This window comes from Orbicella franksi, chromosome 15 (assembly GCF_964199315.1).
Source record: "Orbicella franksi chromosome 15, jaOrbFran1.1, whole genome shotgun sequence".
Classification (NCBI taxonomy): domain Eukaryota; kingdom Metazoa; phylum Cnidaria; class Anthozoa; order Scleractinia; family Merulinidae; genus Orbicella; species Orbicella franksi.
In genome coordinates, this window is record NC_138159.1 from 11487737 (window position 1) to 11512949 (window position 25213).

At 37.7% G+C, this 25213-nt stretch overlaps 2 protein-coding genes across 4 annotated transcripts in view; one reads left to right on the plus strand and one right to left on the minus strand.

Annotated features, from left to right (window-relative positions):
* The window catches only part of LOC145470011 (uncharacterized), a 130968-nt gene that overhangs the window by 76463 nt on the left and 29292 nt on the right, over positions 1 to 25213 (minus strand). The gene's annotated exons all lie outside the window — the stretch shown is intronic.
* The window catches only part of LOC145469958 (uncharacterized), a 59320-nt gene that overhangs the window by 13926 nt on the left and 20181 nt on the right, over positions 1 to 25213 (plus strand). For all 3 annotated transcript variants that reach the window (XM_081453784.1, XM_081453782.1, XM_081453783.1), the window contains exons 4-12: positions 2633 to 2896; positions 4205 to 4233; positions 4828 to 4886; positions 9598 to 9646; positions 14370 to 14473; positions 20631 to 20741; positions 21570 to 21623; positions 22096 to 22158; positions 23648 to 23731. In XM_081453784.1, the coding sequence (XP_081309910.1) occupies positions 2633 to 2896; positions 4205 to 4233; positions 4828 to 4886; positions 9598 to 9646; positions 14370 to 14473; positions 20631 to 20741; positions 21570 to 21623; positions 22096 to 22158; positions 23648 to 23731 (817 nt within the window). The remainder of the gene's footprint in view (positions 1 to 2632; positions 2897 to 4204; positions 4234 to 4827; positions 4887 to 9597; positions 9647 to 14369; positions 14474 to 20630; positions 20742 to 21569; positions 21624 to 22095; positions 22159 to 23647; positions 23732 to 25213) is intronic.

Consider the following 25213-nt stretch of genomic DNA (forward strand, 5'->3'; position numbering starts at 1 on the left):
CAACGTATAAGCTCAAAAATGTTGATTTCAGGTTTAAATAGGTAAAATATGGCGGCCGGAAAATGGTGTTAACATCTGGAACTTACTTTGGTTATCTGGGACAATGACTATCTGCACTGAACAAATAAACATCAAATAAGCACTTTTCCAAATACAGCAACGTCTTACATGGCTAAAAATCACGAGATAAATACATATTTTTCGACAAATGCGATCGTAGCTTTATGTCACGCACCGCCTAACAGATTAACAAATTAACCCTTCTGCGCAACGTACGGGTCTCCATGCATCTGCATGTCTGCTGATCCCAGAAGTTCAAAACACTACAAATCATGCCGATATGAAATAAAATCAACGCAACCTGGATCACAGATCTATGTTACAATCGATCACTACTTGTTGGCCATTATTATCTTTAAATGAAAAAAGCCGAAACAATCTAGTTACCAGTTCGAGAAACGCGAGCAGAACGTGATCGCAATGCATGCCGGGAAGGGTCTTTACACCTCGTGCACGGGAAAACATGGCGGTTGATACAAGACAAATTTTATAAGTCTAAAACCAGTTCTCACTTTCCAAACTTTGACGCTAGCAACGCTTGGCAAATGGGCCACGACTCACCAGAGGGTATTTTTCTTGGGCAAGAACTGCTCTTGGATTTTGCTGCCTGGCTAGATCTGACTTCGAACGCTGATAACACGATTACGGTATATCAGCTGCCTTCGAAGTTTCAGAACACATTTTGATTCTTTAAAACGTGCTGATGACTTACGGGTTTATCAAGGCTTTATGATGCCTCTCAACCACCAGGCAGGCATACAAGGTACTTTAACACAATGCTTAAGATATTAGTTGACAGAGCTCTAATGTGGCACATCTCTTTTTTGTTCGATGTATTTCGTTTGCCGCTCGATCGATTCAAGTGTTGTGCTCACGTCACAATAACCGATGTAAACAATCTGTTCCCAGATTTCCGCTCTATATATGCTGTGAGATTTGATTTTGACTTCATACACTATAAACAGTCTGCCTGTTTGCTGTTCAACAAATAAACTCCTAGAGACATGGCTAGGAAAAGCCAAGTATTTTTGCATACGTTATAACTCGAAAACGAAGCAAAAACCAGCGACAAAAATACAGGGCCGCGTTTTTCTATTACATTGAAGACCACATGCAAAAATTCAAGCCCTTTCGTGAAATTTTTTTTTTTCACCCAAATCGTCACTTAGCATGGTTTTGCACTCACCCCTTCAATTATTGTTTCTGATTGATCCCTGGACACGGAACTGAAAAACTGTTACCAGTGAAATTTGAAATCCTAGTGCTTGACTTCAGGAATGTAGACTGTTAAATAATAAGTGAGGTCATGTCTATAAAGCAACCTCAAAAAATAACAAGTGATTTTGAATGACTAGGCCGGGACTTGAAATTGTCCTGAATAGGAGTTGATCATCTGTAAATTAACTGTTCATCTATTTTCAAAAATAACAGCTGCTCACGAGCGGTAAACGGAGTGGTAATCAGCCAAAGCACTTCCAAATCAGTAAAATGGTCAACTCTAAGCAGCACAAAAAATTCTCTAAAAAACACAACATCTACTCGCTGAAAACTCCAAAAACTTGCACGATAAACATACATGCAATTTAAATTTGTACGCGCAACAAATGTATGCATAACATAAACTCAAAAAGTTTCTGTGTGCGCACGCTATTTGCTCGTCACTCCACTTTAGAACTGTCTTCTTAACAACAGTATTGGGCTACTGCTATAGAGTTCATGCAATTTAGTTTTTCGACAAATTGTTTTAATGTTTTGGACTACAGTACTGTTTGTTTTGAGTTGTCACATTTTGACAAACATAGTTTGAGTTATCGAGGATAAAATTGTTCAGAAAATGACCCAGAGGGAAACAAAAATTGCTTTGACAGTTAGAAGAAGGTTTGAGTTATTGAGGGTTTGGGTTTAACTGAGGGTTAAATTGCAGTAAACACATGGTGGAAATCCAGGCCAAATCGATTTTGGTTTGGGTTAGCAAGGGTTCAAGTGGTTGGGAGTCGACTGTACGTTATTTAAATCAGAGAAAGAATTCCTTTTTAGCATTCACGCACACGAAAAAGAACAACTTCTAGTGTACTGCAGTGAAAGGAAGGGAAATGCAAACATGGCAGGCACCCTGTGCTTCTGCTGAAACAAATGGAGCATTTCTTTCAGCAGAAAATGGCAAAAAAACTGAGCTTTTGTTCAATTTAAATCTGACATTGTAAAATAATTTTTATCCAGTGAATGCACATGTTGATTCTAAACAAACAATTATTCTTGTCACAAGGTCTGAAAAATCGTAAACGAAGCTTTCGACTGTATTGCACAGTCTTCATCAGCGACTTTAATCGCTGATGAAGACTGTGCGATACAGTCGAAAGCTTCGTTTACGATTTTTTGGACCTTGTGACAAGAATAATTGTTTGTTTATTTACACACCAAGGTCAAGAATGAGCGTACATAGTCATGTTGATTCTAGTTCTTTTGATGATAATGAAGTGCTTTCTTTTATCTGCTAGCATACCTGCATGATCCGAATCTCTTGGAAGCACTACATTTAAGAAATTGCATTTAACTGCTTTAACTTTTTCAGTCACATGACACTATCTGAAGATGGAGTTGGTTCTCCTATGACTCCTCCAGTGACTTCTCCTGATCAACGGCAGCAATCCACATCATCAAATGATCTGGATAACATGCAGTACAGTCCCAACGCGACAGTGAATGGCTATGAGCCTTACAGTAGCCCTGTTACTCCTGAAGTCATTGCTATTCCTCCAGAATTGTCACCAGATAAACTTCCTGTTGAAGATCTCAAAGTTCTTCTAAGGCATCAGTTGGAATTTTACTTTTCCAGGTTGGCTTTAGTGCTGCAGTGATCTCACACTTCTCTTATTTTCTTCAACTACTAATGTTCAAAAGTACATATAATGTCAAAAAAATTATAGGACTTCATTCTGTTAGAGCAATGTTTGGTGACTTTTGATCTAAGTTCCACTTCTGAACCACTATACTTGCATGAAACAAGAAATTCGGTGAGAGTGATGTAAGTATGTAAGTATTGTATGTAAGGACTGAAACTGTATTAAATGACATCTTTAAGAGACACTTAACATCAATACAGCAGATCACCAAGTTGACTGATATAAATTTGTTGCAATTAGCTCTTTTCAAACTCTTAGAATATGTAAGATTCAGTTTGATTAGATGGGTTTTTATGATTTTAAGGATGGTTTTAACCCATTGATGCCTGTGCTGGCTGTAAACTGGCTGTGACAAGTGTTGGCCTTTGTTCCACCTCTGACATCATCACCTTTGACCAAAATAATCACTTACACTTAAGTTCTGCAGGAGGAAAAGATCTTTCCTTTGTTACCCAGATCAGAGTGATTTGGTCCATTGAGTCTGAAATATGCATGAAAATGCTCAGAAATTTGGGTGAAAAACTCAGGGCAAAATTTCCCTCCACTACACTTCGCTACTCCATGGTGAGAATTGCCTGTCTCAATGAATGTCCAAAAATCCATTTTGGCCATAAAGCTATAGGTGGCAATGGGTTAACCCTTTACCCCCTAAGGCGAACGGCAGTTTTTCCCAAATCGGCAAATAAAGACACTCTGCCTGTGTACAATATGCCATTTGAAAGCCACTAATCAGCTTATTTAAGAATTGACATCAGCAGCTATTAAGGAGGTAGACATTTTGAGAGAAATTGCTTTAAAATGGGAAAATGAATGACTTCAAAAATGTATACTATATTAGGTATACCCTTAAACTATAGCTTATTTAGCAGCTCGTAGTGTATAGCTTGGTATGAGACCAGTCTTGCATACCATTTGCATCCCGAAAAAGGAACTAAAAACTTCTGGGGGTGGTCAACTATGTCTTGGATGGGGGGGGGGTCAAAATTTTATGACTTCAATGAGCAGATCTTCACAAGACAATTTTCATGGCAAAAATTCATAGAAATCTATCAAATATTCACAAAGTTATGACCTTGTGTGCCAATTTGCACTCTTAGGAGGTAAAGGGTTAAGGTGCCTGGTAGCAGTTTCCAGTACTTTCCAGCAGTTATACTGTAACAGATCAATATTACCATACTGTATTCTTGTCTTAAATAAAAGCTTGTTATTGATCGTTTCTGTTTTGTTGTTTCAACCATCAGAGAGAATTTGTCAAGTGACACTTATTTAGGTAAGTTGATTGGTGTAGGGGTCAGTGGGGTCATCATGATCATTGCTTCTTAAATGATCTCATATCTTGGATATCTTTTAATATTTTGTTATTTTTGCTAACACTTTACAATGCTAATACTGCTACTTTACACTAAAACAAAACAATAAAGCTACTTATTGCTTTACTTACAATACAACACCCCTACTAACACCACTTACAACACTAAGACAGTTTCTTTACCTTATATGATTATTACAGTACAAGATTATTGGAAACAATAATAGAAACTATTCTATTAGTAAAGGGTCTACATAAATTGTGTACATCTTCATTTTGGTTGACCAGTAAAAAACGAAATACTAATCACAAATTAGACTGATTAAAGAAAACTTGTAGTCTGCAACAAAATTTAAATCAAAATATATTACTGAAATTTAGACCAAGCGACAAACAGCTGACTGGAAGAAACCATAATATTGAGACATATATAATGTAGAATCCATGTAGATAACCATATTTAAATGTCAAGGAAATACTATGAATAATCAAGGTTTGACTAAACATATTTTGTGCAAGTCTTACAGCTTTTTTTCCTTTCTTCTGATATCGTAGTTTCTCAAATGGATGGAGATCAATATGTTCCTATTTGGACAGTAGCAAATTTTAATCAGGTAAGTGAAAGATGACTTAACAAAGACGATCATTATTGCAGTTGTGCAATTCTAGGTACATTTTGCTTCATGTAAGTTGCAGTTTAATAAATCAAATAGCTATGATTTCTCTGCAATTCATCACTATGATTATTTTCCAAGTTGCAAAAGATTATTTACTTTGAGCAGCAGTTTGGCTACATAGTAACAATACAATGTCATGCAGCTTTAAGTGTGTCTTTCTGAAATGGCTTAAACCACTGGATTTTGTAGTTTGAGGGCTCAGTTTATTCCTTTGGGCATTCCTTTCGGTTGCATCCAAAAGCATCTTAAATAAGTTTGGTTTTGTTCGGTTCAAAAAAGGTGAGATAATTTTAAAGGAAATCTCAAACCACTTCAAAAGACTTGAACAGTAGTGCAATTAAAGCGACCATAAGTGAAAGACTTGGGAAGGTATCCTTTTGTTCACGACATGTGAATGAACTCAAAGTAATCTCTGCAGACATTTTATGAATTGGGCTTCTTCACGATGTATGTCACTTAAAGTGCACCTAACCCCCAAATTTTTTTTTCGCTAAAACAAATCTAGACTTTATTTGAAGCATTTGGGCGAAGAAATTTTTGAATTTGGTTGAATCCTCGATTTTCTATGCCCTTTCAAAGTCGCGATTAAGTGTTTCACGACCACGTTTTAGGGAGTCTGGGGCGGTGGTACCTGATGACGTCTACCCAGGAACCAAACACAATAGCGCCTCAGTCAACTCACTGTATTTGCTCGAGAAAATAGAATGCAAAACTAATCGTTCTGATGTACTTTGGGACTAAAACGTCCAAGTTTTGTCTCAGAATCATTTCTTTTTCGTCACTGGAGTCAAAGTTAAGTTTCGATTCGGAAGGCTCCGAATTAAACTTCGATCGAGCACGTTCGACAACTGTGAACTCACTGCTTAGGGCTTTGAGAGCAATTTACAATATTTCAAGCGACGACGGGGAAGACGTCTTTGCGGACGAGCTGCTTGTATATTAGGAATGGAAAGCTAGATACGAAGTGGAGGAGCAGGCAAACGAACAGCAGGAAAGAAAACTCAAGGACTGCTTTGGATGGTAATTTCGTCAACTAAACATAAGATTCCCACTCGTGTTTATAGCCCGTTTACATTTGTCCTTACCGAGAATGTATTTTGTCAAGGTTCTGTTAAATCCAGTTTGTGTTTTACTTTCAGTTGAATGCTTCATGTTTGTAAGAGCGACGTACGTGTTGCAGTTTTCGAGACTTGATGACCTCCAAAACATTGGCTTCGATCGATTGAAAATCGTATTGTTTGGACCTGTATTTTTGAAGCTGCGGGAAGCAAGGTGGAAGGAAACATTTCATAGAATTACCGATTTCACATTGTCACACGTTTTAAGTCGTAACTCCAAATAACCAATGTAAATTGTTCTCAAAGTTTGCAGTGAAATTCGTCGGATAAGCGAAACGGATGTGTTCCCTAAGCGGTCCACAGATAATGTTACGCGGTCATATTTTCGACGCTATTGCACAGAATCTTTGTCACACTGCTGATTTCTAAACCTTCAAAAAACTCTGTGAGTCTAACAATTTTGTTATCATGTAATTCTAGAGGATTAATCTTCGACTTTCATCTAAATCGAAAGAGAAATAAGTGTTGGTTAGTGGCGTACAGTTGTGATCTATTTACATATCAGTATAACGCTTCTTGATCATGACCGGATCACACAACTTTGCCGGTTATGTTATAAATACTACGGGATTGGAAGATATAGGTTGTCGGTGGTATTTCTACAAATTGCTGGTTAGCTTTAAGCAGAAAATTTATGAAAATAGCGTTCGAAAGTCTGCGGAACAAATTCCAGTGAGAGTTCTTCAATGGTTCTCACAGATTCAGTTCGCTTGTTTCGGTTCGACAAAATCAACCATCGTTTACATCTTTATTGCACCATTAGCCGATCATCGTCAGTAAATTGTACAGTATATCTTTCTTTAAATCTGGAATATTGCTGCAACAGCCGATAGCACCTCTGAAAGGCGTTTCTGTGCACTTTTCGAATGTGTATTACACCATCCTGAAGGAAATGAGAGGAAATGAGATATCCAACCTTCCTGGGTAGACGTCACAAGAGCCGCTGGACCCATTCTCCTCAAACTCGGTCGTGAAACAAAATGGCGGTGTTTTGGAGCTATTTTCGAGATTTCGTCGTGGCACAGAAAATCGAGGATTTAACGGAATCCAAAAATTTTTTCGCAGAACTATTTCAAATAATAAGTAGATTCGTTCTAGCGAAAAAAAATTTGGGGGGTTAGGTGCACTTTAAGCTTATGTAACTATGTATACAGATCATATTGAGAGCCTTACAAAGAGATCTTGAATGAGTTTTCTTTTGTCACAGGATGCCAGAAGTAGAATTTTTTTGTGTCAAGCAGCGGCCATTGTCAATTTATATACGACTATGTTCCAATGCATCAGGATTATTCTTCAATGCGTGGTGAATGCCTAGGTTACTTAATGGATTTGAACTTTTCCTTTGACCACTACTTTTTAATTGGAGGCATTGTAGGAGTTCTTAAAAGAGATTTAATCGAGGATTCTTTTCTTTTACAAGCAGGCTGAGTGTTCAATACCAGAGCTACATGTAGCTGCCGTCAAGTTTTATTCAGTTTCATGTTATCTGATCCTCCCAGAATACAATTTACAAAAGTTATGTCATGAACTTTCCTTTCTTTGCTCAATAAAGGTCGGCACACATGAGGGCAACAAGTTGCGGGGGCAAGTCCCATCGTGTGAACTAGCCAGTTTGCCACAAAATCTAGTCGCAGGGACTCAAATTTGGTCCCTGTGACTAGTCCCACAAATTCAAACTGGTTTGAATTTTTGGGACAAGGCCCTGCGACTTGTTCCTCAAAACGCTTTGTGTGAACTGTTCATAGGACAAGTCCCTATGACCAGTCTCCTTGTATAAACTCTTCAGGGGACTAGCCCCCTCTTGTGTGCCGACCTTAAAGAAACTGTGAGTAAAAAAACCCTGATTGTTTTTTTGTTTTTGTTTTTTCTTTTTTAAACGTAGAGAGTTATATTACTTTCCCCCAGGTAACCACGATATAATCTCATGCGCAAGTGGAAATTTCGAAGATTGTGACATGTAAATTGCTAAGCTAAATACGTAAACGGTTTTAGACTCGTAGCTTATTAAAAAAACATGTGACTTCTTTCTTACAATGGGCAAAATATGTCTCCAGATTTATAACGATAAGACTTTTGGTAACTTGAATTAAATATCTTACCTCCTATGGCAAGTTGGGCCTCTAGTAGGGTGCTGGAAAGAGAAAGTTAAATTGTGTGAAATTCTGGAGGCAAATTGTGCAGGGAAAAAACTTTGATCATGTGGGGAATTGTGCAGGATTATTGACAGACCAAAATATCAATTACAAGCGTTGTTGCCAAGTCCTACAGCAAGGAAATTCTGCATGGACGATACTTTTAGCCAAACCTATTTCACTGTTCAAATACACTTAGCAATCACTAATTGTTTTAGCAAACTGTGCCTGGCTGACTTTGTCTAATTTCTAAACAAAATCTTGTTGCATGACACGATTCAACCCAAGCCTCTGAAACCAAAGTAGAATGCTGCATCTTTCATAATAAATGAGTTCCTTTTTAAAAATATTGCAACCTTAAATTCAATAACAATATATGGCTTGAATATTTCTATATAAACTGCATTTAAGGTTTGCAAATTCTCAGAACTTATCCTTAAAAAAACCCAGCTTGAAAGTTTATGCAAATTATGTGCTGATGTAGTTTGACCTCTTGTCATTAATATTCGCTCAAGCACTTCAATCCAGGAAAGTTAGATATTTCTCATTTGTTTTGAAAGGTAAAAATCTTGAAAACTTCTTAAGAATTTCTGCAATCAATATTAAAGCTGTTTTATTTAAATGTTTCAGCAAATCTTTAAGTGTTGTGTGGGATTTTGTGGGTTTTGGTGCATTATGTATTGTGACCAAGAGCCTGCAGCCATGCTTACTATTTGAAAAACCTTCTTCTCTTGCGGATTTCACGACTGTATGTAAATCATACAAGAGCCATGAATTTTGAAACTCTTTCCTATGATGGATATTTTTGTCAACAGTTACACCCAGCAGCATGCTGGACCTTGGTACCTCAATATACAAATACATGTAGTATCAGGCATTACACACTTGTAGCAAGCTTCGTTGCAAAAGCTTTCTTTTTCACCCTTCTTTGCATGTTTACTGTGATTGGGAAGAACCTGTGTAGGTAACTTGAAGTATATCAGGAAAGGAAGATATAAGTGAAAGACTGACTTTTTTCAGATTCAGGGAGTGCTCAGGTGTTGCATGTCACACATCTAGAAGTTTGAGGTTACGTTTAGTTAGAAATGATCCTCAAAGAAGACCTTTTTAGGTTCAACCCCCCCCCCCTTCCTGCCTGGATTTCAACAGCCTTTGACCCCCCCTTCCCGGGAGAATTTCAAGAAACCCATCCATGGGTGGGGGATGGGGGTGGGTTTTTTCTGGAATAACCCAATATCAGATTGAAAGGTTTATATTTGAGCTGCACAAAATAATTATTTGATTATTTAATTTATTTATTTTATGTCTTGTTTAATGCAATAATCATTTATTGAGTTATTTTATATCTTGTTTATGTAATTAATTAGTTACCTGATAAATTATACGGTGTTGTTGCAGGTTAAAAAGTTAACAAGTAACCTTGACCTAGTTAAGGATGTTATGAGAGGTGAGATTACAACATACACCAAGCAGTCAAATTTTGTGTGGGATGAATTGAAGTGCAAGTTTGTACTGCTGGGACTCTCTGAATTCTTACTTAAACCAGCTATGTTCAAAACTTTGCATTTTAATACTCTGTTCTTGTACCTATTTTCCATAAAATATGCAAATTATTGTTAACACTTTCAGTTGCTTTTAGAGTGTTCACAATGATTTGTATTTTCACTAATGCAAGGTTCCTTGAATTCCAAGTGTCAATTAAGAGCTCAAGGTCTCTTTGAGGTTATAATTGATGATGCAAAGTCCAAATTGACTCCTTTGTCAGAGAAATCGAGAGTAAATTATGTAATTGTTGGTAGAATTGTCATGATAATTTCTTTCAAATAACAATTTCCAGATATATCTAAACTTCACACTTAAGGGAATCTTGGCTGAAAAGCATTTCAAGTTCCAAAGTTTACCCAATGGTTCTCTTTAATCGGTCCTGTTGAATACGAAGTGTTTGGTTTTCAGTTGAAATCACCTGGGCATTGCCATGTTTGCTTTATGGTAATTTATGACGCCATTGCGCAGTAAGATCTCAATAATGAGTCCACAGAAGACGATTTCTCATTGGAACTGGACATATTCATCTGGAATGTGAATTATAAATGATTAGAAGCACTTTTATATCCCTAAATCCATGCAATGCTGTATTTCAAAAACATCCAACTGCGCATTGTCTTCATAATTTCTCATCAAGCTTTGCAAAAATAAACATGGCAGCACACAGGTAATTTGAAATCCTAAAATTGCTGAAAGGAAAAGCTCACCATTCAAAACAGCAAAGAATTATCTAGTTCAAATTGCTGAAACAATTTAACACAAACACAAGCCTGTGATTTGGAACAAAACATTACTGTTTTTTAGCCAAGATTCCCTTTAAGCAAAATATGTTGAGTAATGGTGAATGTCCATTTTTTATTCTTACCCGCAATTAAATTATCCCCCAGTAATTTTTCTAAATCCAGAGAAATGAGAAAATGTCACCAGTTTGTAGACAACCTCCAGCCATTGCGCACTAATGTGTGATATTGTTCGACAGCCCAGCCAATCAGACAACAAGTAAAATTAATTGAGGGGCAATGAACAGAACTTTGCACGCCTGTTTCATCAGTAATTTATATAGTACAGTTGCTGTCCCATGCTATTTCCTGGGGCTATCAGTCGTCTCAAAAATTAAGTTTATTCGTAGAAAACATTATTTTGCCTTGTATCTTCAAATTGCAAAGCAAATCTGCCCACAAATTTGCCCAACGATATGGATACGATATAATATATGGTACGCATGACACCTCACTTGAAATGTGTCAAAATTATACCGGATTGTCCAGCATTGCTGATGACTGCCTCTGAAAAAACGTATTGAAACCCATGCAAATTCTCTGTTTCCTTCATTGTAACAAATTTATTTATTTAGATACATAATGTCTGTGAGCTAAAAGCTCATTCAAATTACATAATTATCTGCCAACTAAAGATAAAAAGAATGTAATTAGAAAAACCTATTTAAAATTAATTTTTAAAAAGCTCTAAAATTACTTAAATGAATACTAATCTAATAATTGAAGGCTTTCGTGCAAAAAGGGTGTATATACTGTATTGTGCAAAAGTAACGCAAGCGAAATGCACTAATTTCGTTCTTTGTTCCCACGACTTTTTGACGAAAGTTCGAGTGAAATTTCTCGGCACATCGAGCGATAATGCGCTTGAACAAAGGGCGATTTTTCTTTGAAGTTTCGTTAAGCTAAAGAAAATTCGTGAGCACAAACGATAGTTCACCAGGCAGTACATGAAATTTTGCAACGCATTGAATGGCACTTCTGCAGCATTCGTGCAATTTTCTTTTAGCGACTGATACGAACAAATTGTTGTGTAACTTACAAGCAGTAAATTTGTAAATACATGCCAATAAGCTGTTTGTAAATATGTGCCGGTTTGCAGTCATCGTCACCGATTAAGGGGATAACATTTTATCTATGACAAAAACATTACTAAAATCTTACTCACCTAAAATTTGTCAAAGGCTTTCAACCAGCTTCGCTTACTCAATTTCAGCTTGGGCCCAGTTTCATACGCAGAGAATTAGAATACACTGAACCGCATTATGAAGACAATGAGCTCAGTTCGTTTCACAAACAAAACAAAAACATCTCCAGTTCTGTGTACTTATGCCACTTAAGTAAACAGTTACAAACAATTCATGAGGGTTTTTCAATCTGAACTCTCGTGCACGCTCACGAAACCATTCGGCTGTTGTTTATTTCCATCCCAGTCCCCTCGCGGTTGTTTATTAGCCATTTTTAGATAATCTGTACCTAAAAACGGAGAGGTGTATACGCCTGAAACTTCTTGTATGAAGAGAACCTCTGTTCATATTAAGAATATGTGAATAACACCACGCTATAATCATAGGGTTTGAGATTTTGCTACGGCTTTCCGGGTGTGAAAACTTTTCGGGACCTTAAAGAAACTGGCCCCTGGCCCAAGTTGTGCAAAGGCTAGATAACGTTATCCACCTTTCGAACGACCTGGGACTGAGGTCACTGGGTGTTGCTTTAAGTCTTCGAACAGTTCACATTTATTTTGCCCCATTTTCATCGCCTTAATAATCATCATTGGGACTCTAACTTACAGGGATAAACAGATATGGATGATTGCAACAACGATCTGTTTTCAAAATTTATTTCGAGTTTTTACTTTTAATATGAAAATTCTAATATTGCGGCATAAGGAGAATATATTCATATATCACAGAAAAACTAGAGAACTGATGTGTGACCTTCTAATATTGCGTGGTAGATTCACCATGGAGCCAGTAATTTGACTAATTTGTAGTTTCTTGATGATTTGAGAGACGCTAGCGAGGCTTACTAGTAAACCTTTGTTCTTCAATGACCTGAATATTCCAGCTGGGTGAAGATCTTGCTTGTGAAGGAGCTTGATCTGAGTTCTTGTATAATTTGAAACTTTAGGCATGATGACTGACCATCGCGGTGCTTTAAATGTAAAGCGAATGAGCAAATGATTTCTAGTCTAAGTAACAAACACGAATGGTCGCTATGGCAGCAAACTGGTGCAAAAACTGGGGTCTGGCATGGGAAAAATTGTGTGGTTCTACATGCTGTGAAAATGGCGTTTAGGAAAGTGTATAACGTAGTGATTAGGTACAATTGCATTTATTTATCGGAACTGTGGTGTTTTGGGGTTTTGGATCATGTCAACAATTTCGCATTCCTTCTGAAATAACCAGGTGAGTTTCATAGCTAACATTTTGTCGAGCTGAGATGCGATTTCAGCAGATTGATGGCTTCTTTCGTGCGCAATGATTGGAAAGGTTATTTATATATTTCACTCAGCAAACTGTGTTTTGAAAACACTCTTAGCTTATTGATAAACAATAGATGGAACTTTTGGGAGGAGCGAATTATCATTCGAAAAATCGCAGCAACTTTTCGGGAGGAGCGAATTATCACTCAAAAATTCGCAGTGAATCATCGTGCAAAGCAAAGTATCATTAAAAAAAATCATGCGGATCAAAACAATAGGTGTTACAAAAATGTGGGGAAATTTCATGGAAATATCGTTTCAAGCGAAATTTCTTCGAAAAGCCCCAAAAAGCCAGGAAATTCATCAAAATTTGTTTGCGTTACTTTTGCACAATACTGTAGCATTTTGGGCCGATTTTTATTTTTTGCAGGATCAAGCTAATGTTTTGACATGAAAAGCATCGTTGCGTAATTGTTTTTGTTGATTTGCACTTCGTTTTTGAGAAATAACGTATGCAAAAAAATCTTTTGGAGCGAATCCTTTGAAGGAAAACTTAAACGGTTACTTTTAGCAGCTTCGACAGCATGGTTTTTTTAAATAGCTGTTTTTATTTTTGAAAGGAGTAGAGAAATAAACCAGAAAAAAACATCGACCGTCCTCATATCGAACAGGTGTCATGGCAAAACAAACTCAAATCCAGCCCGTTCAGCACCTTGTTCGCTTGTGCTAACGAAGCAACAGTAAGAGAATTGTGTAATTGTATGAATAATAAAACTAACGGCAAATACCACGCTCTGATGACTTCATCATTTAGCAAAACAAAAGGTTTCTTCTGTTTTTCACTCAACAAAAGATCTCTAAAAGATACCCTTGGAAAACTGAGTTTTCTGCATACGTTATTTCTTGAAAACGAAGTGCAAATCAACAAAAACAATTACGCAATGATGCCTTTCATGTCAAAACAAGTCAGTCTGCCAAAAATTAGCTCAATCCTGCAAAAAAATAAAAATCGGCCCAAAATGCTATATGTACATTCTTTTAGCATGAAAGCCTTCAATTAAAAGAAAACTTATTTGATTATGAATATACCAGCACGTTGTAAATTCTTAAAGGGCTATACTCTCAATCTTCCTTATAAAATTGTTAAAATTCTCTCAACTAAACTCTGGTTTCAATGAATTGTATATGCTAGCAATAATTTCTTATAGTGGTAGACTACATTGTATATATCCCAGGCTAAACTGCTTGATTGATGATTGGTACTCACGCAACTCTTCAGACCCTGAGATGCACACAAAATCTGGTCTTTCAGAGAACCAGTCAGAATTGTCCATTATCTTGAACCAATTTGCCATGAGTATGTATGTGTTGGAAGAAATTGTTTAGTAACTAGTATGGTCCTTATCTAATACTTAATATAGAATCTCCAAATCTGCAAGTTGACGAGTCAGGAGAGAAGGTTCGTCCAAACATTAAACGGTGTATAGTGGTTCTACGAGAGATTCCTGAGTCAACCCCGATTGAGGTAATTAGTTTTGACATTTAGCCTATTCCTTGGTAAAAGTTAATTGTGAACAATTTAAGAGAAAAGATATGGAAACCAACAGACACAGTGAGACAATATCCTCCTACATGTATGATCTCTTCAAATGTCTTGGATGTTCATATGCTTGAATTCTGCTCTCTGTCTTTTGCCAACTAAAGTACAGTAACATCTGCATATAAGAACAAGTGAATAAAGGCCTTTGCAACATTACAGCATGTTTTTCATTCCACTAGTATTGTTAAGAAGACAGTTCTGAAGTGGTTTGATGCGTAAATAGCAAGCGTGCGCACGGAAACATTTTGAATTTAAGTTACGCGTACGTTAGTTGCGCGTATGAATTTAAGTTGCGTGAATGTTTATCGGCAGAGTTTTAGACAGTTTCCAGTGAGCAGTTGCTGTGCCTTGTAGAGAGTTTTGTGCCATTTAGAGTTTACTGTTTTACTGATTTTGAAGTGTTTTGGTTGAGTACCATTTCCGTTTACCGCTCAGGAACAAGTATCATGTTTTATGTCATTTTTGCTTGGGCATGAGCAGAAATAAAAATTTTGAGGTGTGAATCAAGATTTTGAATGTTTGGACAAGAAAGTGACCTACATCTTTAGGCTTTTCATTTTTTTTTTTCTGTTTTACTTTTTTTTTTTTGCCTTCCTTTTTCTCCTTTGTAGTGCAGAGTGCACTACTGGGATGGTTTGGGGGTTGATGTCCACTAAAGCACTATTGCAATAAGGCACTACCATAATTTCCCATTTATAAGTCGACCTTTCAAGACCTAAAAATCAGTCCAAAAATTCGCTGTTGACTTATACATGGGTCAAAACTTGAGATCCAAGCGTCAGTCAAATAATTAGCATAATAATTGTCTTTCAGTGTTAACAAACATGTGATAAACGGCAGCACAGTTTACAACTTACGTTAGCTTAGTGATCTGTTTCTCTATATCAGAGCTTCAAGTTAAAACACATCAACATTTATCTGTTAAATTTTAAGCTGAATCTTGTAGACACTCACTTGCTCAATTTTGTCATAAAGAACCCATATTTTTCCTGTAAATAAAGCTGTAGTAAAGCCGCTCAGAGAAAACATCTTCTGTGCTTCGAACTTCTCTGCTCGGTAACCTGGCAGGATACGAGTGCGACAACTTCTGTACCAGTACTTGACCGATTTCAAGGCTTGACTACCAAGTTCCCAACACACGCTTTGCACTTTGTTTATGGACTCGTTCTGAAAGTCGTGAGCCTCTTTGGCGTTTTGCCTGTCTTATAAAGCCACTTTTTATCTCTTTGCACTAAAAAGGTTTGTTTGAAATCCTTATGTTTGATTTGTGAGCATTTTACAAAAATTATTGTCAAAAAGCCTGCATGCACATGTGTTGCTAAACTGGGTAAAACACTTGGATACATGCCATAATAAGCTTTAAAACTGTGCGTTGAAACTTGCTGTGATTTGTTTACATATCTGTGGTAGCTGAAAGATATTTTAAAGAAATACAAGATAAGTTTTCCAAGAAATTCTTACCTGGAAATTAAGAAAATCCAGGTTTTGGCCTCAAAAATTGGGGGTCGACTTATACACGGGATCGACTAATACACAGGTAAATATGGTATGTAATAAGGCACTATGGCAATAAGGTGTAAACTTTAATGTTTGTATAATTAATTAATTTCAATTAGTTCATTAGCCTTGCAGGAAGGGGGTAGGTGGGATGGGGCACTACATAAAATGTGTTACACTTACGTTACTTCTTTTATAACTTCACAAAGCTATATAATTGTTTCAGAAAATCCCTTGCTCTCCTTGTGGTACTTTTCTCTTTAGAGCAAAACTAATATTTGATCTAAATGCATGTGCAGATTAATATGCATTAGTGTCAACTACATATTAGCTAGAATGGCAGCGGTGAATGGCAGTGGTGAAATCCGCAAGGAAGCCACTGACAGGATTATGAAAGTCCTAGGCACCAAGACTAAGACCAGAATAGGATTTTGGAATGTACGAACCCTGTATCAAACGGGAAAACTGGCTCAAGTTACAGCTGAAATGAGGCGCTATTGCTTGCATATTCTAGGAGTCAGTGAGAGCAGGTGGACTGGTTCTGGAAGAGTGAAGACATCAACTGGAGAAACTGTGCTGTGTGCTGGCAGGGATGACAATCAACACCGCGAGGGAGTTGCCATCATACTCAAGAAAGGATTGGAAAAGTACCTCTTAGAGTGGAAACCAATCAACAGCAGACTTATGACAGCTAGAATGCAGGGGAAGCATGTTAACCTGTCCCTTGTCCAATGTTATGCACCAATGAACGATAGTGATGACGCCACGAAAGACAGCTTCTATGCACGACTGCAAGCTGAACTGGAGAAACTACCGTGTCATGACATGCTGGTTATAATCTTAATGCAAAGGTAGGAAGTGATGATTCGAGCTACGACAGAGCAATGGGAAAGAAAGGCTGTGGTACTATGAATGAAAATGGTGAACGTCTTGCAGAACTGTGTGCAGCATACAACCTGGTCATTGGAGGAACAATCTACCATCATAAAGATCCACAAAAAAGGTCCGCTAAGCGACTGCAATAACTGGCGGGGCGTCACCCTCCTATCCACCCCTAGTAAAATCCTGGCAAAGATTATCATACAACAAATCTCCAGTGCAGTTGATCAGCAGCTCAGGCAAGAGCAGGCTGGATTCCGCAGGGGTAGGGGTTGTGCAGATCAGCTATTCACACTGCGTAACATCATTGAGCAATGTACTGAATGGCAGAGGCAGCTGTTCATAAACTTTGTAGATTTCTAAAAGGCTTTCGACAGTATACACGGAGACAGCTTGTGGTACATACTTTGAGCCTATGGTGTTCCCCAGCAGATTGTCCAACTTATACAGAGCTTCTATGAAGCCTTCACTTGTAGCGTAGAGAACAGTGATATCAGTTTTGAGGTAAAGACGGGCGTCAGACAGAGTTGTGTGATGTCTGCACTGCTATTCAACTTAGCCATCGACTGGGTGATGTGCCGAACTACGGAAGACCATCCCAGGGGCGTCAGGTGGACCCTCTTCTCCACCTTAGAGGGTCTAGATTTTGCAGATGATTTAGCTCTGCTTTCTCACACCAGCAGCCACATGCAAGAGAAGACCAGCCTTTTAAGTAAATATGCACACCAGGTGGGACTAAACATCAGCCTCACCAAAACAGAGGTCATGACCCTTAACATCTCTAACACTCAGCCCATCAAGGTGGATGGAAAAGACCTCCCAATGACCGATCAGTTTAAATACTTGGGCAGCATCGTCAGGCAAGATGGTGGAACAGGCTTAGACATCCAGAGCCGGCTAAACCAAGCCAGAAACACCTTCAGGATGCTGAACAATGTGTGGCGGTCGTCACAGTACAGTACACATACCAAGCTCAAGATCTATCAGAGCTGTGTTCTGTCTACCCTTTTGTATGGGTCAGAATGTTGGTGAATGTTAGAAAGTGATCTGGGAAAGCTGTCAACCTTTCACACCAAAAGTCTGCGAAAAATACTTCGCATCTTCTGGCCTCAGACCATTTCCAACAAGGATCTGCTTTCGTGGTGCGAACAGGAGGGCATGGGTACTATTATTATGCAACGACGCTGGAGGTGGATTGGCCATGTCATTCGAAAGGATAATGAATCCATCACAAAGACAGCACTATATTGGACTCCCGAAGGCAGGCGTAAGTGTGGCAGGCCTAAGAATACATGGCGTCATACTGTAAAGACAGAATTGAGGGGCTTAAATCAGAGCTGGAACGAGATCCAACAGCTGGCCAAAGACAGACAGAAGTGGAGGAACTTTGTTGCTGCCCTACATGCCAGTGGGCACAATGGGCAGTGAGTGAGTGACATATTAGGTGGAAGTTACATTTCATACAAGATCACATGCTAACGTTGAGTGCTTTACCCTGTGGTAGAACCCTAACATGTTATACGCATGCGTTCTAGTGTCGTTAGCATAATACAAGAGAGCTTCTGTGACTGCATATCTTTTGGAATTACTCCTAACTTGGTTCAAGAAATATCATCTGTTGTTTTTGGTCTTTTTGGTCTCTATCAAAGAGACCAAAATGTTCATAACTGCAGCCAAAACTTTCCCGATGACATTAAAAATGGTACCAAAAAACTGAAGCTGCTCAAATATTGCTGCAGACTTCGTGGCACCTAGACTGAAAGCGCAAATCAATTTAATTAGTCTGAGGGGACTTGTTCAAAAATGAAGGATTTAATCTCGGTCAAGTAGTGCTACTTCTCGTTGAATTGCTGCTCAGTTGTATTAATCAATATCAGTGTGTATTAAATTTATAAGTGGTTTTATTTTTATCGCGAAAGGTGGCAACAGAAGGTGATGAGCCGTGACAATTTGATAATTAGAATAGTTCTTGTTTATCGGTGAAAAGAAAATTTGTGTGTTAAGTAAAACAAATCGTTCCTCTTCGATTTCTTCATCTGACGGACACTCAACTTTCTTCCATTTATCTCCAGCTGTGACAAAAAAAACACAGGCACATCTTCCAAGTGGTTTGGAGAAAACAAGCCTAGAGTTTCATGTTATGTTCCTTTGCGAGGAAAACAAAAGTATGAAGTTGCAAACGTTGGCGTGAAAAGTAACATTGTCACGTTTGCTACTTAAAATGGGCAAAAATTGGGGTAAAACACCACAGTAAAATTCAAGAGCTGTCTTGACAAAGGGTAATTAATTGTTAGTTATTTTTGGACTGTGAATGAAAATACACACATGAAACACACATACTGCTAAGATTATGTCTAATCAAAATCCCTAGCTGACTAGGAAGGTCAATACAAACCAGGAGCGAATGCCAGGGGTTATATAGGAACTGTGTTATGAGTACTGCATCACAGCCATACATTACGCTCTGCACTATCTGAGATTGTCTCACTAGTCTTATCTTTTTGGAGTAGCCAAATGTACCCAAAGGAAATTTTGCTCCAAATTTTTCGCTCAAATTTCAGAACATTTTTGTGCATATTTCAGGCTCCATTGACCCGATCACTCTGATCTGGGTATTGTTGGAAAGATCTTTCCTTCTGCAGAACTTGAGTATGGGTGATGCCAATTTTGGTCAAAGTAAAGGTGATGACGTCAGAACTGGAACACAAGGCCAACATTTGTCATGGCCGGTTACCGCTGGCACAGGCGTCAATGGGTTAATTAAACCTCTAATAATGTATAATATACAGTATTTCTACAACAAATTTAAAGAAAATTTTATGAACATCTTGAGGCTTATTTCTCACTGAGCACCCAGTAAATAAGGACTTGATCAGCCCAAACCTCAAAATCATAGGTTCTCATATGCAGGTGTTAACTGTCTCTCAAATTCGATAATAAATAATAATGCAGTGGTGACTGTTTTCTCCCACCTGGGAGATTGGGCATTTGTTCAACTACCATACCCTGTAGCTTTTTTTAAAACAGACAGCAACTTGGCAAGTTCCAATGAAATACTACTGGTTGCATTTAACTGTGAGAATATTATTCAAGAATATCAGATGTGGCCATGGTGTTAAACCCTTAAAACCACTTTTTGTGTGAAAGATGCAGTGCAGTACAAAGAAACCTGTTGTCAAACTAATCACACACACATTCAAATGCATGCAGGAGTCCAAGTTTGCGTGAGTTAAGGCGAACTGTAGTACACTTCACCAGAATTTCCTTAATGACACCACTTACTAATAATTATGTCTGGATGTCTAGAGAGATCTTGTCTAAGTATGTAGACAGAATCTGTCCTAATAAACTAAAATACTTGCTGCTCAGACCAAAAGAAATTTACTTGCAATAACGAGAACAAAGTTTTAGGGAAGTTAAGGCTCAAAACCAAGCTTGCAAAGTTCAACTGCTATTTTCCTCAAATAATCAGCTGCTAGCGACACGATGGAGCAAAGGACTATAAAAGGTTGCTTATAAGAAATTAGATCTAGAAATAGTAAAAATAAAACAAACAAACAAGATTTACAGTCATGAGCAGCAGCTTGATGTTATCTTGTGTACTGCAGGTCTATGTGTATCATTTTCTTGTTGAACAAATTAATGCTCCTGAGCTGTGACAAATGGAAACTACTCTAGTTGATGTTTTTGTTCCAATCTATTGTAGGATGTAAAAGCCCTTTTTTCTGGGGAAAACTGTCCAAGCTGGACACACTGTGAATTTGCACACAACAATTACTGGTATGTCCAGTTTGATTCAGAGGACAATGCACAAAAGGTAGGCAAATGTTTAGTGCCTAAAAGAACTACCTATGTTATAACAAATAATGATGTACATGTTTTAATGCAAATATGCATTAGGCTAAATGTACATAAGCATAGGATTGAACACCTATAAAGTTGCACTGATTGGTTAATTCTCTAAGTAGCAGTGGAGGTGCGGGGTTGGGTAGTAGTACAAAGGAAGCCTCCTAATCAGACCACGCAGCAGCATTTGTGCCTGACAACCAACTTAAGATAGAATCAGGGTTAGGTTACCTAACTTCAAAAGCATGTTAGTTTCTTATGTGAACCTTATTACAGGGTTCGTACAGGACATGGAAAACCTGGAAAGTCATGGAATTTTATAATGTCATTTTCCAGGCCTGGAAAGTCCTGAAATCGATTTGTGGGTCATGGAAAAGCAATACATTTTCTGAGAATGAACATACAAAAAATTCAAAAGTTGAAAACACAACAGACAAGTCAAGAAACCAGTTAATTCTGGTAAAAAATAAACACTAGCTCACATTTTATGCATCGTAATGTGGGAAAATACCTTGAATAAAAGATTGTTTTGACAATACTCTGAGAACAGCTGTTTAACATAGCTCAAGGAAAACTCAGAAAGATCATAGAAAAGGTCATGAAATTTCAAAAGCCCAAAAGAGTACGAACCTTGTATTAACAGGAATCATAGTTACTTAATGATTAGTGTTATAATAATTTGTTTTGATTACATAGGAGAGTAATAAAGAGTGAAGAGAACACCTCTTGCACATATCAGAAGATGTTGCTATGATATGAATACATGTATTTCGTGATTATTATCCAACCCATGTTTCAGGCATACAGATATCTCAGAGAAGAAGTTAAAACTTTTAGAGGCAAGCCTATTATGGTAAGGAATTTACTTACTATTGACATTGTCATATTGCTGGCCCTCAGTGACTCCTCTAACATAAATTATTACCATCATTAACCTTAAAACCTTGGCCCCCTACTCTCCTCTTTACTTCCTTTTATTGCTCACCTCATTTTCAATCCTACACCATGCCTGTCCTTGGCAGGCCCTTTCCTCGATCAGCGGGATTAGTTTTGTTTATGATATCAGCCAAATAGTGTGCAACATGAGATGTCCAAACCTGAGCTGAGCAGTTTTCCTTTATATCTTTGGCAAACTTAACTTGTTTACGCATAACTTTCTCAGACATAAAACCTTTTTCGTATGCTTGGTGAACAAGTAGTGGAAATCTTTCTTGTGGTAAAAGCAACAAGATATTGGTCACCGACTTGTATGGCAGCTTGCTGCATAAGCTTCTTGAAGAAAAGAGAGGAATCATAATGCCTTTTGGTCAACATTGTTCTTTTAGGCCAGGATAAAAGCCAAGCCACTTCATCAGAGTAATTTTGGGCCCAAAAATGGACTCAGATCAGTGAGTAATGTATTTAATGTTAGATAATGATAAACCACAAACCACAAATTAAACACTTTGAGCTGAAAGACATGCTGTACAGCAGGGCAGTCACTCTTGTAATTTGTTCAGAAACAATCAATGGCTAAAATTCAGCTCTAAGACATTCAGGAAACAGCCCATAGACAACATATGGTCTGAAATGGAAACTTACATGTTTGTGTCTCATTATTTTCATTTCATGGCTATTTTGAAATCCTTTTGCATGTTTGTTATGGAGCATACCATTTTTAAAGTGCATTTGTAGTTAAAATGTTTTGTTGTTTATTTATTAAATTTATCATTTCAAATACACTTTTCCAAATTTTGGGACCTTTAGTGTAAAAACTGATGACTTTACGAGCCCTCAATGTTATACCATTTTACCGTCCAAATGGCATTCACACTGCGTGATCAAATACCACATGACAACAACCAACATTCTGATAAGGCGGGATTTGTCAGTAGGTTACCTCAATGTCATTATCCTATTCCTCTTCAATTTTCTCTTCCTTGGGTTCGCTTGATGTTTTGAGAAGAGTCCTGGACATCACTGTTTTCTGTACTGTTTTCTCAACTCATTTTGCAACCATGTTTAGGGACTCTGGGGCAAAGTATGGCTGGCCCAATAGCACCCTTGAGGTGACAAAAGTAATCATTCTAATATTAAATAGTAAGTAGATAGTAAATAGAAGCCATATTTTTCCCAGTTCTTGGACTCTTGTCAAGCTCAAGAATGTTTTGAAAGTATTATGAGAGAGACTAGTCTCTTGCTGCCAATTTTAAACACTGGTCAGAATTGGTGAAGAAGTTCAAAGTTGATTAGAGGTTGTTTTTTGGTGTTTTTCAAGACTACTCCTTCTTGCATGCAAATTTCATTACTACTATTACATGTCATGGAGTTTGTCAGGTAAAACGAATGCGTTTGTTTTGTTTTCATTTTCTAGGAAGTTAAACAACTTGTGATCATATGATCAGGTCTTTTCATTGTTTGTTTGCTGGGCAGATATACAAACTCAAATTGCTTCAAAAAGTTTAAGCTGAAATTCAATGACAAAAACATTTGTTTCTGAAGTACTAAGCAAGAATGCATGGTGCTGTTTTTAGTGACATAATCACTGAGGCAAGTTTGCATGCACAATATTTGAATTGCAATCCTAGGGTGACATAATTTGCAAAAGAATAAATTGACTAATGTGGCTGTTATGGAAACATGTGAGTGAAATTATTAGTTACTTGTTTTCTCACTTTAAGATCTCCTTGTGCACAATAAGAACTTGATGGTATTTTTGCTTTTGACTTGACCCATTCCCCTGACCATTTCAAGGGCAAGGTGACACACTTTTGAGGGCTTGTAAAATCATCCTTTTCCACCCTAAATTTTTCAAATTGGTTTGGTGTATTTAAAGCAGTACATTCTTTCAAATTACTATTAAAAATAATTTTCACTTCCTATACACTTAAATAACAGCAACAAGTTCCCAAACAGCAACCCACTTATAACCAGCAGCATTTCCAGTTCCCTCCAGTAAATACAGTATTCAGTGGTCAACAGGTGAGTACAATACAGGAGAATTAGAAACACAATTAATTCAATCTCTATGGGTATCTTCATGGGCTAACCATCACAGATTATAACTGCTTGTTTGTGATTGTTATAATTGAAGGGGTGAGTGCAAAACCATGCTAAGTGACGATTTGGGTGGGAAAAAAAAAATTCGCGAAAGGGCTTGAATCTTTGCATGTGGTCTTCAATGTAATAGAAAAACAGGGTCCTGTATTTTTGTCGCTGGTTTTTGCTTTGTTTTTGAGTTAAAACGTATACAAAAATACTTGGCTTTTCCTAGCCATGTCTTTACGAGATTATTTGTTGAACGGCAAACAGGCAGACTGTTTATAGTGTATGAAGTCAAAATCAAATCTCACAGCATATGTAGAGCGGAAATCTGGGAACAGATTGTTTACATTGGTTATTGTCACGTGAAGACAACATGTAAATCGATTGAGCATCAAACGAAATACATTGAACAAAAAAGAGATGTGCCGCATTAGAGCTCTGTCAACTAATATCTTAAGCATTGTTTTAAAGTACCTTGTATGCCTGCCTGGTGGTTGAGAGGCATCATAAAGCCTCGATAAACCCGTAAGTCATCAGCACGTTTTAAAGAATCAAAATGTGTTCTGAAACTTCGAAGGCAGCTGATATACCGTAATTGTGTTATCGCCGTTCGAAGTCAGATTGGGCCAGGCAGCAAAGTCTAAGAGCAGTTCTTGCCCAAGAAAAATACCCTCTGGTGAGTTGTGGCCCATTTGCCAAGTGTTGCTAGCATCAAAGTTTGGAAAGCGAGAACTGGTTTTAGACTTATAAAATTTGTCTTGTATTGACCGCCATGTTGTCCCGCGCACGAGGTGTAAAGACCCTTCCCGGCATGCAGTGCGATCACGTTCTGCAGACGTTTCTCGAACTGGTAACTAGATTGTTTAAACATAATAATGGCCAGCAAGTAGCGATCGATTGTATCATAGATCTGTGGTACAGGTTGCATTGATTTTATTTCAAATCGGCATCATTTGCAGTGTTATGAGCTTCTGGGATCAGCTGACATGCAGATGTATGGAGACCCGTACGTTGCGCAGAAGGGTTATCTGTTAATCTGTCAGCCCTATTTATAGAGCGTTTTCACATGAAGTCATCAAATTCTTAAACCCAAAACTAACCAGCCACCAAAGTTGTTATCCTCATCAGGCATAAGAGGTACCAGCGAATTTTGAACTTCGAAGTTATGGCGGTGCGTGACATAAAGCTACGATCGCGTTTTTCGAAAACTATGTATTTATTTCGTGATTTTTAGCCATTTAAGATGTTGCCGTGTTTGGAAAAGTGCTTATTGAAATGTTTATTTGTTTTATTTTATTTTTATTTACACCTTTTTTGACCTGAAATCAACATTTTTGAGCTTATACGTTGCATGAAATCACTGCCATTTTCAGGAGCCCATCATGGGCCCCTGCCATTTTGCTGTTTTCTAAGTGAAAC